Source organism: Sinocyclocheilus anshuiensis, unplaced genomic scaffold, assembly GCF_001515605.1.
Source record: "Sinocyclocheilus anshuiensis isolate Anshui unplaced genomic scaffold, SAMN03320099.WGS_v1.1 scaffold2020, whole genome shotgun sequence".
NCBI classification, from domain to species: Eukaryota; Metazoa; Chordata; class Actinopteri; order Cypriniformes; family Cyprinidae; genus Sinocyclocheilus; species Sinocyclocheilus anshuiensis.
Genome location: NW_015557276.1, coordinates 24,376 through 39,523, shown reverse-complemented (window position 1 = coordinate 39,523; position 15,148 = coordinate 24,376). Strand labels below are relative to the sequence as shown.

At 36.7% G+C, this 15,148-nt stretch overlaps 1 protein-coding gene across 1 annotated transcript in view; it reads right to left on the bottom strand.

Annotated features, from left to right (window-relative positions):
• Positions 1-7,048: 7,048 nt before the first annotated feature.
• The window catches only part of LOC107679046 (ligand-dependent corepressor-like), a 10,162-nt gene continuing 2,062 nt past the window's right edge, over positions 7,049-15,148 (bottom strand). The window contains exons 3-5 of the mRNA XM_016474459.1: positions 13,527-13,533; positions 12,216-12,312; positions 7,049-8,729 (exon numbers count right to left, since the gene is read on the bottom strand). Of these exons, the coding sequence (XP_016329945.1) occupies positions 7,688-8,729; positions 12,216-12,312; positions 13,527-13,533 (1,146 nt within the window). The 3' untranslated portion in view covers positions 7,049-7,687. The remainder of the gene's footprint in view (positions 8,730-12,215; positions 12,313-13,526; positions 13,534-15,148) is intronic.

Sequence of the window (15,148 nt, the reverse complement as noted above, 5' to 3'; positions counted from 1 at the left end):
GGGAACCCAATCAAATAAAGCAAATTGACAAGAAAAAAAATAGTGAAGTAGTCATTAGCTGCCATGTTCATTACAGCAGCATCTCAGAGATCTCAAATAGATTAATTAGCAGAAGTTATTACTTCACCACATGCGTGTCACATTATTAACAACCGTCCTATATTGTTGAACCAATGTGGTTCAAACGACGGAGATGCGACCATGTTTGGGAAACAGTCGTGAATAGCTACTTAGTTTCTACAACGATGCATCATTATGGTGGTTAAGCAGCGAGTTACATCGTTGTAGGGGAAACGCACCCCTATTTGTTTGAGCATCCTGACCACAGGTGCATTTCTGTCAAGTTCTGTCATTAACAAAAGAGTTCAACGGAATTTTCGACCCTAGTTGGCTAACGATGCTTTTGGGAAATGCACCCCAGCCTAGCATAGCAACATTGGCTTAACCAATAGTGTGTTGGGGGTGTGGTTATCTGTTTGCTGGACCAATGAAAAACCCCGAGAGTGTTTAAAAACAATTTCACTAGTGGCGACATTGATTCAATATAATTTAAGAAAAATAACATATAGATTGAAAGTCGCCTTGGTTAATGATTTTCGATTGTTGTTACCAATTATCAGTATGTGCGACATTGATTCAATATAATTTAAGAAAAATAACATATAGATTGTAAGTCGCCTTGGTTAATGATTTTCGATTGTTGTTACCAATTATCAGTATGCATTATTGGCTCATTATCGTTTCAATTAATTAGTAAACGAGGATTAATCATGTAATAATGATTGAATGCAATTATCAAACTATTGGTGACGATTGAACACTGCAAAACAGGCACTCCGGATGACACCGATATTCTAACGAAATGCATAAAGTATACAGTATCATGGTGAATGCAAATATCGGAGTTGATCTATTCTGAGCTAAACTGTCTGTGCATATTCCATCAGTTTTCTCTGAGACATGTTTCTCTAGAAGGTTACATTCCAAACATGTCTTTTACCATGGCTTGTGCTGCGAATTGTACCATTACAAATACTGCTTCAAATGAGGGATATCTAAATCTAATAAAATATTTGGCTTAATATCATGCCATTAAATGAAAATGATGGCCCCTAAAACTACTTAACATCATCACAAACACAGAAAACAGTTAATGGTGCAAGTAACTTTATCCTCTTAAGTGCATAGATTGACAGTATGAAGGATATCTAAAATTGGACTACAATGTTTGCCGACAATTTGTTTCTCCCAATTTCAAAGATGTTTTCTGTCGAATAAAGGTGTGCCTATTCATTTTCATTTTGCCAAAATCAGTGGGGGGAAAAAAAGTTACAAACTCGAAAGACCTGCAACATGACAAGATAAAAGATAATTCTGGGCTTAAACAAAAAAACAAAACAAACGAAAAAAAATGTTAAAAAAACAAAAACAAAATACAGTCACAACTCAATATGTATCTAAATGACATTGAAAAGAGACATTTAATCAGATGCAAGAATAATAATAAAGACAGCTAATTTGGAGTGCCTATGTGTCCATATATGCCTTTTCTGTTTCTTTCTCATTAAGATATCAAACCATTAGCCTAAAACTGTATAACCACCCACATGATGTAGACCTGATGGTGTTTTGTGTGCATGTGAGTGTATATTAATTGTGATGTACAAATGTGTGCCCAGGGCTCGAAATTAACTTTTTTACTTGGTAGCACTGGTGCTCCCAACTTCAAAATGTTAGGAGCACCAGCAAAAATTTAGGAGCACTCACCAAAAATTTAGGAGCACCACAACTACAAATTATATATTAACAGATTTTATCCTTACATTCTTAACTTTAATGCAGATTTTGTATTGGTTAATATTAGCTGTCAATCTCTCAGTCACTGCTTTCTGCTAACTACCGCGAGAAAAAGAAAGGGCTGAAGAAGAGAGAAAATGAAAAGAACACTGACAGATTTCTTTTGTAAATAACCTAAAGTTAAGTGCTTCTTTGGCGAGGGTTAGGATGGTGTATGCGGTGTTAAATTTTACATTCAGTTCTGCCAGTTGCACCGAACGGCTGGCAGCTAGGGGTGTGCGATATTGACAAAAAATTATATCTCGATATTTTCTGGGATTTTATCGATAACAATAATTTGACTGAGTGTTACTGTGGACTACAGTGGACAGCTGACTCCTAAAATTTTTAATATTCATATTCGGTGTGGTGGTCAGTTCAAAGCAGTGACAAGAAATTAATCTTTTCCAATAAGTTTAAATAGATTTTTACCTTTTATGGTCATTTTTACCTTAAAGCCATTTTTTCTAAAAGTGTGCATTATCATTTGAGTCAAATTCTTATATTTAATCAGTCAATTATAATAAGACATTTGGGCTGTTATCAAGCAAATGAAAGTATCAATCAACAAAATTCATCTTTGCAATGCAGAGGAAACACAGCACATCGTAAAACAACAATTACGAAATGTGTAGATTCGGTGGCGAACGCTGTTACCTGCAAACTCCGTCCCACAGGCTTTACAGTGAACGCAGTGCATAGAACCATTTTCATAGCGGAGCCACTAGAAGTCTTTCAACCACTCTCTCCGAAAACTGTACGCCTTCTATTCGGCTGGTGGATCAACATTCACCACATGATCGCTATCACCAGCACCATTATTTGTAACTTTAGGTGGTTCACAAAATAAATCTGTCAGTGTTTCTTTTTTATTTTCTCTCTTCTTCAGCCCTTTACATTCCCCGCGGTAGTTAGCTCCCTGTCACCTGACAGCGGAAAGCAGTGACTGGGTGATTGACAGCTAATATTAACCAGTCTAAAATCTGCATTAAAGTTAAGAATGTAAAGATGAAGTTTAATTGGTTATGTAGCCTAACGTTTCATAGAACGGCAGACAGGTCACCGTATCAACACTCAGAAGGCACATACTCTGAACGTTTTTAGAGAAATTAAAACAGGTCGCACGACAACAATTATATGCACTCGCACAAATGCTCCCAAATATATTTTGAGGTCGCACAGATTACATTTCGGGAGCATATGCGACCAAAATGGTCGCAATTTCGAGCCTTGGTGCCCTATTGATTTGAACTTTCGTGTGCTATCGTCAAGAGAGTTGCATTGAAAAAGAGACCCGTGGTTCAGTTAAGCAAAGCATTAATATTTTAAAACGCACTGGAGGAAAACAAAAATGCCACTAGCGTCATTTATAAACTGCTTCCTTGAAAAGTAATCGTTGCGGTTTTGGAAACGTGTAAAAGTCAAGTACAGGTCCTGATTTCTACAACTAAATGTAGAATCAGCTGCTCTGGGAGATCTCACCTGAGGTAATGCGGAAGGCTATCTGAGCATCTTTTCAGAAAAGAAGTCATTATGAGCCACTTGAGACAAACAAATGGCACTTCATATGGTACAGAAACTGAGGTTGTAGCTGTCAGTGTCGTTTTCCCATCATTTCTTAGTGTAGCATTTCAATTTCAACCAGAAAAAAAAGACAAAAGATAAACAGTAAAATAAATATAATATATATTCATTTGTATATGTATAGATTTTTCTTCCATATAAAGGTATCACTGGAAATTTTTGGAATGCAGTTTAAAAACAAGTTTACAGAAACAACAGAAGGTTAACATTTCCACCTGTCCCATATTCTCCCCTTCAAACCTCCATTTGTGTTTTTCACAAAAACACCCATGACTGTTAAATCACATTTAACAGTATACAGGAAAAAGGTATTGTGGCTTACCTACAGTATCCTTTGATATTTGCCTTGACGATCAACGTTATAAGTTAACTTAAAGGATGGGACCCGTTATTGGCAAGATGAGAATGTTAAGCGAAATTTTTGATTGTATTCAAAAAGTTCGATTTTCTGTACCTGAATGAAAAGGGTGTAAATATTGGTCAGTCAGACACATGAAATGCCTCGCTTGCCATCCCTCTCATAGAAGACAACAAAGAGGGTGAAATAGAGTTTCCCAGAGTTTCAACTGTTCCTTTTCCAAGTGCCCATGAATGGTATTTAAGGATGTGGCACAGAAAGGTGCGTTTATTCCCGAGGATGAGGTATATTGTGCAAAGACTGTAGTTAATATAACATGTCTATGCACGTCTTGTACAGGTAGTTATGTCTGCATCGTTATCCGACTGACAAATATTGCGAACCCTTCTGCTGAATCTATCCTGAGATACGAAAGTACTGAAGGCTACAGGTGTACGTTTCAGAGAAACGCAAAAACACAAACAATTGAAACACGAGCAGCAAGAGAAAAACTAAAACAGTCTGTTCAAAGTATGAAATGTGAAAGTGCCATATTTTCTAAACAACTAGTTAGAAGTTATTCGTAAATGGTTTTACATTCATTTGAGTAAAGACAGTATAATTTCTTCAAGAGGAGGATGTTTTTGGACAGGGGGAGCCGTTAACCCTGTAATACATTAATCATTAAAGTCAAATTAAATAAATATGTTGAAATGGCATGCACCATAGTGAATCAGACAGCTGATGATAAATAAAGGTTGCAGAATGTACAGTAGCATTGTGAAAGTTCAAAACTTTCTAGATTAGCAATAAAGAAGTGATCGTTTGAAACTTTTAGATTTAAGTGCTGCAAAACAACTTCCAGTCATTGCCATCAGTGCAAAAAATATTAAGTGCCAATTATAGGGGCAAATATTCAATTATAATAGAATATGTATGTACTAGTAGTACTAACAATCCAGTTGTAGCTACTGATCTACTACTAATTTACTAGTTGCACTTCAAACTAATATTTGTATCTTGTTTTACAGTAAATATTTCAAGTAATTTTATTTGGAGAATCCAACTAAATTTATACTTAAAAGGAGAAAAATAAATCTGCCAAATAAGAAGAAATAAGGGTAAGGAAAATGTAATTCAAGGGTTTCAAATTTTCTAAGAAAACGTATCTTGACTTGCGCATCTTTAATATTTTTACTGTAAAACAAGACAAAAATACTGGTTAAGAAATGTTTAAATGGCAAGAGTCAATCAAAACTGAGTAGTATTTTACATCAAATTGATTAATAAATAAATCTAATTGACTGATTGATTGATAAAGGACCTAACTAATTTCTAATTAGACACTTCAAACGCTCAGCATTGGTAAAGTGTTGGTGCATTTGATGCCAGATGACCTAAAGGGATTTACACAGTAGAGCTTATACGTATGAATATGATTCTAACTTAGTTATGACTCTTTATACATAAAATTCTTTCCTTCGACTTGTTTCATGTAGAAGTACAGCAGCATGTGATCATAATTTATAAACTGAACCAAATATGTCACATCAGTGGTTTACTACTGTACGTTGTATTGATTAAAATACTCTGATTTCTATTAATTTCAGTAGTGTCTCCACACATGGCTATAATTGCAATTCAACTTCATTAAACAAAGCTAACAACACAAACATTTTTGCTTTGTGAAATAATAATTTAAATGACACCCATACTTACAAGTATAGTATTGTAGGAAATATATACAATTTATACAAGCCTAATATAATGTGGGAAATTACTAGAATTACTTGAATTCACTAGGTCTAATATTATAAAGGTGAGCCCAGGACAGTGATCCCGGTTGTCTACAACCCCGCCACCAAGTGTCAGATTATAAATAGTAAATCAGCCTCCACTTAACTGGTGCATGCCATTTACTTAAATGATTCAAATTAAATAATGAAATAAATAAAAGGTACATTTCAAAGAGTCCGTTTCATCATCAGAAACCCTGAAGTTTGAAGTATAATTTTTGTCACAGACTGGGTGAGCACCAGGCAGTGATATATACCAGAATGCCCTTCATAACAGCATCAAAGTGGAGCATGCCATCCCAAAAGCCTTCTCTTTGAAATCTTCACAGATCTATGTGCTTTTTCGGTTTTATATACATCAGACGACACAGTTTAGATTTGAAAAAGGGGCAATGTGACAATAAACAGCGAGGCAACACTAGACAAATCTGAGAATTTAAGCTGTCGACCACTGAAGAGGTAATTTTTTCAAAACAAAATGAGCATGTTTGGGTCTAAGTTGCAGGATGCCAGGGGTCATTGAAATGCTCCCCCTTTGATCTTGCAAGTCTCCTTTATGCTATCTGCTACTGCAAAAGCTACTTTAAAACACACACCCAAACATATTAACTTTTCTTTTTAAACAAAGTGCTATGTTCAGAGAGATCTAAGAAAATTCCCAACTGGCCAGGTGTTTCGAACGATAACATCCCACCAATATCTGCAATCCATGGCTCAGCTCGACCCAACCTACGCTCGGTATAAAGCCTTGCCCCTAACCCAACTCACTGACTGAGAATTGTGTGTCAGGTTCCAGTTCAAGTAGGTATAATGCATTGTTTCCCTAAAAACATGATCACTATATTTGTCTCAGTTGCCCTGAGTTTTACATGAGGAAAAGAAACTATTCAGAGACAAGAATTGGCTCTCTGAAAGAACGCTAATTTATAATATAACAGGGTTATATGGTCATAACCCTACCTACATTTTCCCCCACCTATGTTCACCAAAACCAAACCTCTGCGAAAATGCTCTTCTTTTTATAAATATACATGTCAGTGACTGACTATAAGCAGCGACGAGGGAGCAGCCAGAATCAGCCAAAAGGTGACTGCGTGCACCCTCCCTCGATTAATTTTAGTAGAAAGATGTGAATCGCAAACACGTTCCTGTCCTGTGTGGCTTAAGTCGGCATTGTCCCTTCATGGGCATTGAAATCCTTTTAAGGGAGAGGCTCTCACCAAGAGTAGAGTACTGTAAAATGAGCATTATCTAATATGCCAGACAGAACAGTAAGTGCGTAATGCAAGCAGTGTCGAGGTAATCAGGTCTAACTGCCAGATTTAGGCTCTGGCAAGCGCCAGACTGAAAGTGTAGTGCAAAAGAAAGCGCTAGAGTTAAAGAAAAGTTTACAGTAAAGTAAAGTAAAAAAAAAATCTTTTTAACATCACAAACATGCATCCCTGAATGACTAATCTTAAACTGTCTAATTCTTAGTCTGTTTCAATGGTGCAGAATATAAAAGGAGGAAACTAAAAAGAGTTGAAAGCAATTGTTTTTACCTGTTAATAGAAAAATGGGCCTAGGATCGATCCTTGGTGAGAATCCTTGTCAACTCCATTTGAAATAAATTAGTTTTAAAGATCATGAATTATTTCATAAACCTACCAATCAGAGGAGATAAACTAATCTTTGATGGGTCAATTTCCAGCCTTGCACGTAACCCTTGAAACCCCGCTTCTCGTTTCTCAAAATGGCATGCCGTCCAAAACGCATGAGCACTAATGGCGCAGCTCGCAAAGTTCAGATGAAGGGGGTGAACAAAGGGTTAATCTGCTTGCCTTTCTTTTTTAATAAAATGTCTCTCTGTCGATACTCTCTTATGGCTTTAGTACGCATTTGTTGCTTTATGTTGTAAAAAACTTCAGCAAATGTTTGCAGTGTCAATGCGACCACTGTGATAACTGCCAATTTGTTTCTTATCCCCAGTTATCAGGCTTAAATCCTCCCATGAATCCCTGCAGTTGTGCTCACCCAGATACTGCAAGTATAAATTGGCACAATTAAAGCCCCATCCTCAATTCCAAATCATTTTAGTTTTTTGAGTCTGTCAGAATCTAAAACGTTTTCCGTTTTATGAGGTGTTCTGTGTTATCTACTCGACTTTTTCTCCTGTCCCCTGCAAGACATCCACTTGCATTGCGATGGGTGTGGTGGCGGGCGTCGACGTGGATTCGGTTTCAGTGGTGATCCCAGAGTCCTGCCCCTCTGCCCTCATCATCAGTTTAAGCTTTTTCTTTGGTGGGTTCTTCAGGGTGCCCAACCTCTCTTTCACCTTGTACTCCAAGGTACTGTGGGGAATACCATAGATGTTCTGCGCCTTCGAAACGCTCATCTTCCCACTCATCACCACAGCAATGGCTTCTTCTAGAATATCGCTGTTGTACTGACGATACCGTCCCCTTTTCTTTCGGGGTTGCTTGGAGCCGGTCGGGTCTGCCTCTGGATCTGATGTCGGGTATTGAGGTCCCAAAGTTGGCTGTTCAAGCTCTGCACCCCAGTATTCACCCACGGCTCCTCCATCTAGAAGGCCTCCGAGAGCGGCTCTGCGACCCTGCTTTGGCAAGATGGCCCTCAGCTTCCTACTGAGCGCATTCTCAGAGTGCACATTGCCCAAAACTATAGAGCTGTAAGTGTAGAGATCCGATGCATTCCCATGGGAGTCCCAAGACAGATCCATGCCTCTGACTTGCGGGATCTTCAAGTCCACTGGAGGGGAATGTCCTGGTTCTTTCTTTACCGTGATGAAACCACTATCATGGGACTTTGTACCCTTGGTGAATGCGCCTTGGTTCTCCTGGAAAAGAGGCAGGTCGTTGAGGTCGCCGCAAACTTGTTTGAGCTTCAGGAGGCCATCTAGATGGGATTTCCCCCATGTCCCATCGCGGGTAAGGAGGGATTGGGCTTGGCTGTTGAGGAGACCCGCAGACTCTAGGCTAGCCAAAGAAAGAGGTTGGCCAAGGAGGCGATGTTTCTGGCTCAGGAGTTCCTCTTTTATGAGGAGCGAGCGGGCCAAGGGTGGCTTGAGGGGTCCAGAACCAATACAGTTCTCCCTTATCCCATCATGCAAGCTTCTCGGTGGCAAGCCATCCTCATCATCAACATCTCGATAGTTGTGATCAGCTCTCTGGGAACGCCTAATTTATGGAAAGATAAAACGTTCAGATGTGAGAATGAGGTATGCTATTGGATGAGGTAGTCTACTTCAGAAAGGCGTAATTCCTTTGTCTCCTAGAAAGTGTATAGGGCAGTTTCCATGAATAGGGTACACTTTAGTGTCCCATTACTTTTTTTATAAATAGAAACAAATACCAAATTTTGTGTGTGTGAGAACTATTAGATTATAAGATTTCTTGACTGCATCCAACAATTAAAGTCAAATGTTGTAATTTTCACATAATCTGATGAATTGATAAACAACTGTAGTAAAACTAATTATAAAGATTAACTTATTTTAAATAACCATAAACATTGTGTTTTTTTTTGTTTCCAACATTTTGCAGTCAACCCTGTTACCACATGATTTCCCCCAATTACGGCATTGGTGACAAGTAAAACATTGTTTTTCCTCAATTTTTACACAAAGTGCAGTGTTGACTGAATTCATCAACCCCAATCATGTAACAATTACCCAAACTTATTGCAAGAAAAAATGGTGAATCAAATGTTTTCAATTTATGGGAAATAAGTTCATCAACTTTCCAGTTGATAAACTTCTTGAATGGGTAACAGGTTAGCAAATTTACAACTGTCACTGAATTCTGTCGCTGAAGTTTGGGGTTAGCTAGTTTGGGACCAAATATTCAGTGACAGATTAACTTATAAATTTGCTAACCTGTTACCAATTCTAGCCTTTTTCATTTAATAAATTTAGTCAATTAAATTACATATATTTTACATATGTTTCATGTTTATTGCTAGGCAACACAATTACTAGGGCTGTCAGTCGATTACATTTTTTATCTAATTAATTACATGATGTGTCGATTAATTAAGCTAATTAATCGCAAATTAAATTTGGCTGTGAAAATACCCACAAAAGATAATTTAAAGCTATTATTGTGTTAAATGAGAAAGTATCAAGTAGACATTTCAAAGAGTAGCTTTAGAAAGAAATATTTTATTTTATTCAACATAAAATTTATTACACATAAATGTTTAAGCTACTAACTTAAACTATAGAACATAAAAGAAGATCATTTGTGAAACATCTGTATTTTTTTGTCCATGCAATGAAAGTCACTGGTAACCGAAACAGCTTGGTTACCAACAGTTTTCAAAATACCTCCTTTTGTTGCGCAAAAGAAATTCATACAGGTTTGAAACATCTAGGCTACGTTCACACTGTCAGTTTTTGGGATTGACAACCGCATTTTCTTTATAGGTGTGAGTCTCGAAATGTCCCGTTCACACAGCAGCTTACAGTTGTGTTTAGAATACTGTCTGTATGAACGCGCAACGGCAGTCAAGCCCGTATTCCTTACCAGTTGCCATAGCGACACTGACCAAAGTAAAATCAAAGATGGCGACGTCCATAAAACTGAAAGTCTTATCACTTTCTGACACGACAAGAGTCCAATAGAGCCGCGAGTTCCTTCGTCAAATCTGCATTAACCGACATCAGATTTTATATTTGGGTGGAGAGCAGAGCATTTGAATCGCGCGCAGAACACAAAACTGACGGGAGCGGCTCTGGTGGAAAACTGACAGGATCTAAAACTTTCAGATGACACGCAGCTCATTTCTCTGTCACTGTAAGTTACCGAAAACACGTAACACATGGTAGACGCGTGTTTGTGCGGCAGAGCGGCTCTCTCTCGCACTGTATGACGTGACAGACAACTAGTTGTCCAGTCTGTTTCCGTTCACACAGGGCGTGTGTTCCGAGAATGTTGTGAGTCCTGAAAATTTACAGGTGTGAGTTCGGTTACAGAATGAGATTGTCACGCCTGTAAATAACCGAACTGTGTGTGAACGTAACCGTATTAAGGACTCAAAAACAGGACTGACAACCGTATTCTGCTGCTGTGTGAACGTGGCCACAGTTTGAAACAACATGAGGGTGAGTAAATGATGACAATTTACATTTTTGGGTGAGCTATCCCTTTAAGGTCTTTTTTTTTTTCCCCAAATGAAATTATACTCCAAATAAGAAACTAAAACTGCCAGCAGGTTGCAGTAAATGTCTTTATGAGTCATTCATTCATTTGATTAGTTTAAATGGCTGATTCATTCAGAAACTAAACACCGCCGTGCTGCTCGGATACACACAACAATGGCTTTATAGGTAATATTTTCGTTGGCAAAACTGAGCAAAAACAGACAATATTGTGTTAAAATATAAAATATAACTTATTTACTGAACTGTTGTATAAAATCACATTTAAACTCCTGATATTTGTGACAAAAACAGCACCCGTGTGATATTGCTCTTGCTGCTCGTGTGATATCGCATATCATATGATATAATTATGTGACAAAAACTCATACTGGGGCATTTTTTGCCCCAATATCTTGAATTTTAGGGCATAACTGCATTTATGGAGTTGATGCCCTGCATCGTATTTGTCAACAGTCAACTGTAGGAAATGTAAGATGATGTACAGGTCTGGGGGCGGGGCCAGTGCGTTAACTGCATTCAAATATTTTAATCGCGTTATTTTTCATAACTAATTAAGTTAACACGGTAAACTGACAGCCCTAAAAATGACACAAATCAGTGTTTTTTTTAAAAGTGTATTTAGACTTCCCAAAATATCCCAAATTTTAACAGGGTTTCAGACAATGCAAACCACATATAAAATGAATAAAGAACAAAACAGCTCATATAATATTTAGTTTGACCCACCTGAGGTTTGGAGTTAACATTTTACAATGTTAAACACCTACCATTTGTTTTGTACCTTATTTGTTTCATAGATGATCATTCACATTCACAGAGAACAAAAAATGTAGAAGTAAAATAAATGTGCCTCTCCTGAGGAAATGATAGTCTGTACCTTAGTTTACTTGCTCTAAAGTGTCTTAGTACAGAAAAGAAAAAGGACACTGTCTGTCTAGGCTGTAATTTGACGGTTCCACAAGGGGTTGTCCATAATCTTCACTTCACTCAGATTACTCTGGGTCATCTGTTCCTATAAGCATCAGCTAAATTATTCAGTTTGATTCATGGCGTTGACCACTGTTCAAATAAAGTACAAACTGCAGGTACGCACCATTCTGTATCAGATTTATACAATTTTTACTACATAAAGACACTGTCATTGTTTAACACTGGTGCAGCCAGTCTTTCTATGAATTTTGCATTACATAGTTTGGGTTAAAATCCTTACAAGTAAATCTAAAATTACAGATGATGCTTTTCACTTACTAAATCATATTTTTGCATATCAGATGATGCTTCTGCAGTGCTCATTTTGTGAGCTACCACAAACAAAAGTGAAACACAAAATAAGCATCTGTGATTGGACAAAAGACTCATCAAGGCCTCTTATTCATGGTTACAGACATGTGTACAACAAACATGTCTGCGATGGTTACAATGCCACAAAGTGTTTGATGCAGGATGATTAGACCTAAATGGAAAGCTGTAATATTTTAACAATGAAAAAAAGACTTCTTACCCCTTAACTGTGGGCATGATTGAGAAACCTTGAGAGCTTTTCAGTGAGACGCTACCATGACTGTGGTTTTTCTTAGTTGAGAGGTCAAGGACTCCATCTGCAAATAAAAACATCATATAAGACCAAACTAAAGATAATCAATCGCCTAAACTGAATCAAACCATCTAGTTTTCTTTTAACTGTAAATAGATTACCTTTCTTTCTGATAATTTATACTATTGAACACTTGAAAGTTCTTTACATACTTTTTGCAAAGTTCTGGTTCAACTTAAAATCATTTCAGCTTTTGTAAACACTGTAATATTCACAATTAATGCACTTCCCATCCAAATACATATCTACTCATAATAAGCTGTAGAAACACCATTATGCAGTGAGTTAATTCTCAACCAAAACAACATTCTGGCTGTCTCAAAGCTAACTTAATTTATTTGATACTATTTTGTTTCTAATATAAAATTGACTAACAAAGATAATGTTATGATTTTAAAGCATGTAATATTACATCTTCCATTACATCTTCTGAAAACTGTGCCAATACAGACAGATATATTTTAATAGCACATTTTCAGTTCACTATTGAGATTGAATTAGTTTTTATTTTTATATTTTCCATTTTGAATTTATTATTAATATTTTAGTAATTTTGTTGCGTTTTTTCTTTTTTTAAAACAAGTCTTTATAGTTTTTTATTATTTCATTTTAGTTATTTTAGTACATCAAGTTAAACTAAATGATGCATGCACCGATACCACTTTTTTTCAGAACGAGACCGATACCTGTATTTTCATGCCATTTGTCATTTTTTTAAATGCTTGCTACAGAAACCAAAAGAATATGAATTCTGTTAGTTGGCTTAGTTCATTTAGCAAATATTTCCTTCCGTTCTTTTCACACTTAATTATGCCCATTAAAATAGATTGTACAAGCATTTGTTACTTTCACTGTTCATTTTATTGCTCTATCGTATTTCATTTTTAATTTAATATCACATTACAGCTGCTCCACTGCAGCAGCTCACAAGTTTTCTTGACGTTTTCTTGTAACAATGCAAGGAACCACTCGATAAACATAAATCTTGTAACAGCGATGAACATATTTTCTGAAATATAAGTCACGTTTTTTGTCATCTGAAACGTGTTGCGACTTCTATTCCAAAGCCACTCATATAATGCGTCTGTCACGGGACGGTGTGGTGTGTGATCAGGCAGGATGAAGACGACGAAGAATTCCAATAATCACTTTAATTAATCCACAATAGGTAATCCAGACAGGTCAGGAACACACACACAAGGTAACATTCACAATAACCAACAAACTAGAACACAATCGACAGGAACTGATATAGGGCAGATAACAAGGGCAGACAGGTGAGCTCAATGAGGTGATTAACTAATAATGAGAACAGGAATAACCAAATATGGACACAGAGGGAGAAACCACAATCATCAGTCCACAGGGGCGTGACAGCGTCAAGCAAGCAAAACATGCACAATGTGTGCACACATTTGTATTGGTGCAGAATGAGAGACACACGTACAGACTGCTAGTTTCACTTTCACTTTAAATAAAGTCGTGCATGCTTGATGTTTAAAATAAATGTTGTTTATAGTAAATGCCCCTATATTTTTTGTTTGTTTTAAATTGACGATTTAGTTTTAATCCAAATCATGCGTGTGCTGAAGGAGCGAACGGCAATCAAGATCATGCTCGCTCTCTCTCTCTCTCGCTCGCTCGCTCTCCTTACCGTCAGGTAACTTAAGTAACTTGTGCATTGTTTTACTTACTTGCCTTGTTTATTTTTAATTATATAGAGGCAAAATATAAAAAAAATATATTTACATTTTTCAGTTGCCTAAATAATGTTTTCAGAAAGTCTTCTGAAATATAATCCTATGTTAAGGACTTTTTGACATTTTTTAAAAGAAAATATTTTTCTGCATACTGCAATACAGCAAAATAGACTACAATAAATATGAGCAAAACTGTTCGTCACCTTGTTCACCACAATCATCAGTCCACAGGGGCGTGACAGCGTCAAGCAAGCAAAACATGCACAATGTGTGCACACATTTGTATTGGTGCAGAATGAGAGACACACGTACAGACTGCTAGTTTCACTTTCACTTTAAATAAAGTCGTGCATGCTTGATGTTTAAAATAAATGTTGTTTATAGTAAATGCCCCTATATTTTTTGTTTGTTTTAAATTGACGATTTAGTTTTAATCCAAATCATGCGTGTGCTGAAGGAGCGAACGGCAATCAAGATCATGCTCGCTCTCTCTCTCTCTCGCTCGCTCGCTCTCCTTACCGTCAGGTAACTTAAGTAACTTGTGCATTGTTTTACTTACTTGCTTTTGACATTTCCGACCGAACAACAAACTTTCCAGTGATGTCTGTGAACGTGCTTTGTGTATCAACTTGCGCACATCAGCTATACAGGCATGAATATTTAATGTTTAACATTAAATTAATTACATAATGTACTTCATAGATATCCTTAATCTCTAATAACTTCATTCTGCTCTCTGTTGTTCTGTTGTGGTGTTTCTTTGTCTGGACACGGCTCTATTCACATGCTGTGTGGTATCGGTGCATTTTAATGAGCACAAGTACAGGAGCAAAGTATCGGTATCGGTATCGGTGCATCCCTACTAAATGAACAGACAGATATTTTAATAGGTAAATTTCAGGCAAATATTTAAACCTTGTTTGATTCATCTTAGTGAATCAGTTCTTTTGAACTGTATATTTGAATGAATCTGTTCAAAACCCTTATTCAACAAGTAATCTGCCTCAATTTTTTACAAATTTCCCCTCTTGAAAACTGACATGCTTTATTTTTTAGAACAAAAACATATTTAGGTAAATTATTGTTTATTATTATTTATTGAAATTTCAGTGAATACAGATAGATAAATATATATATATA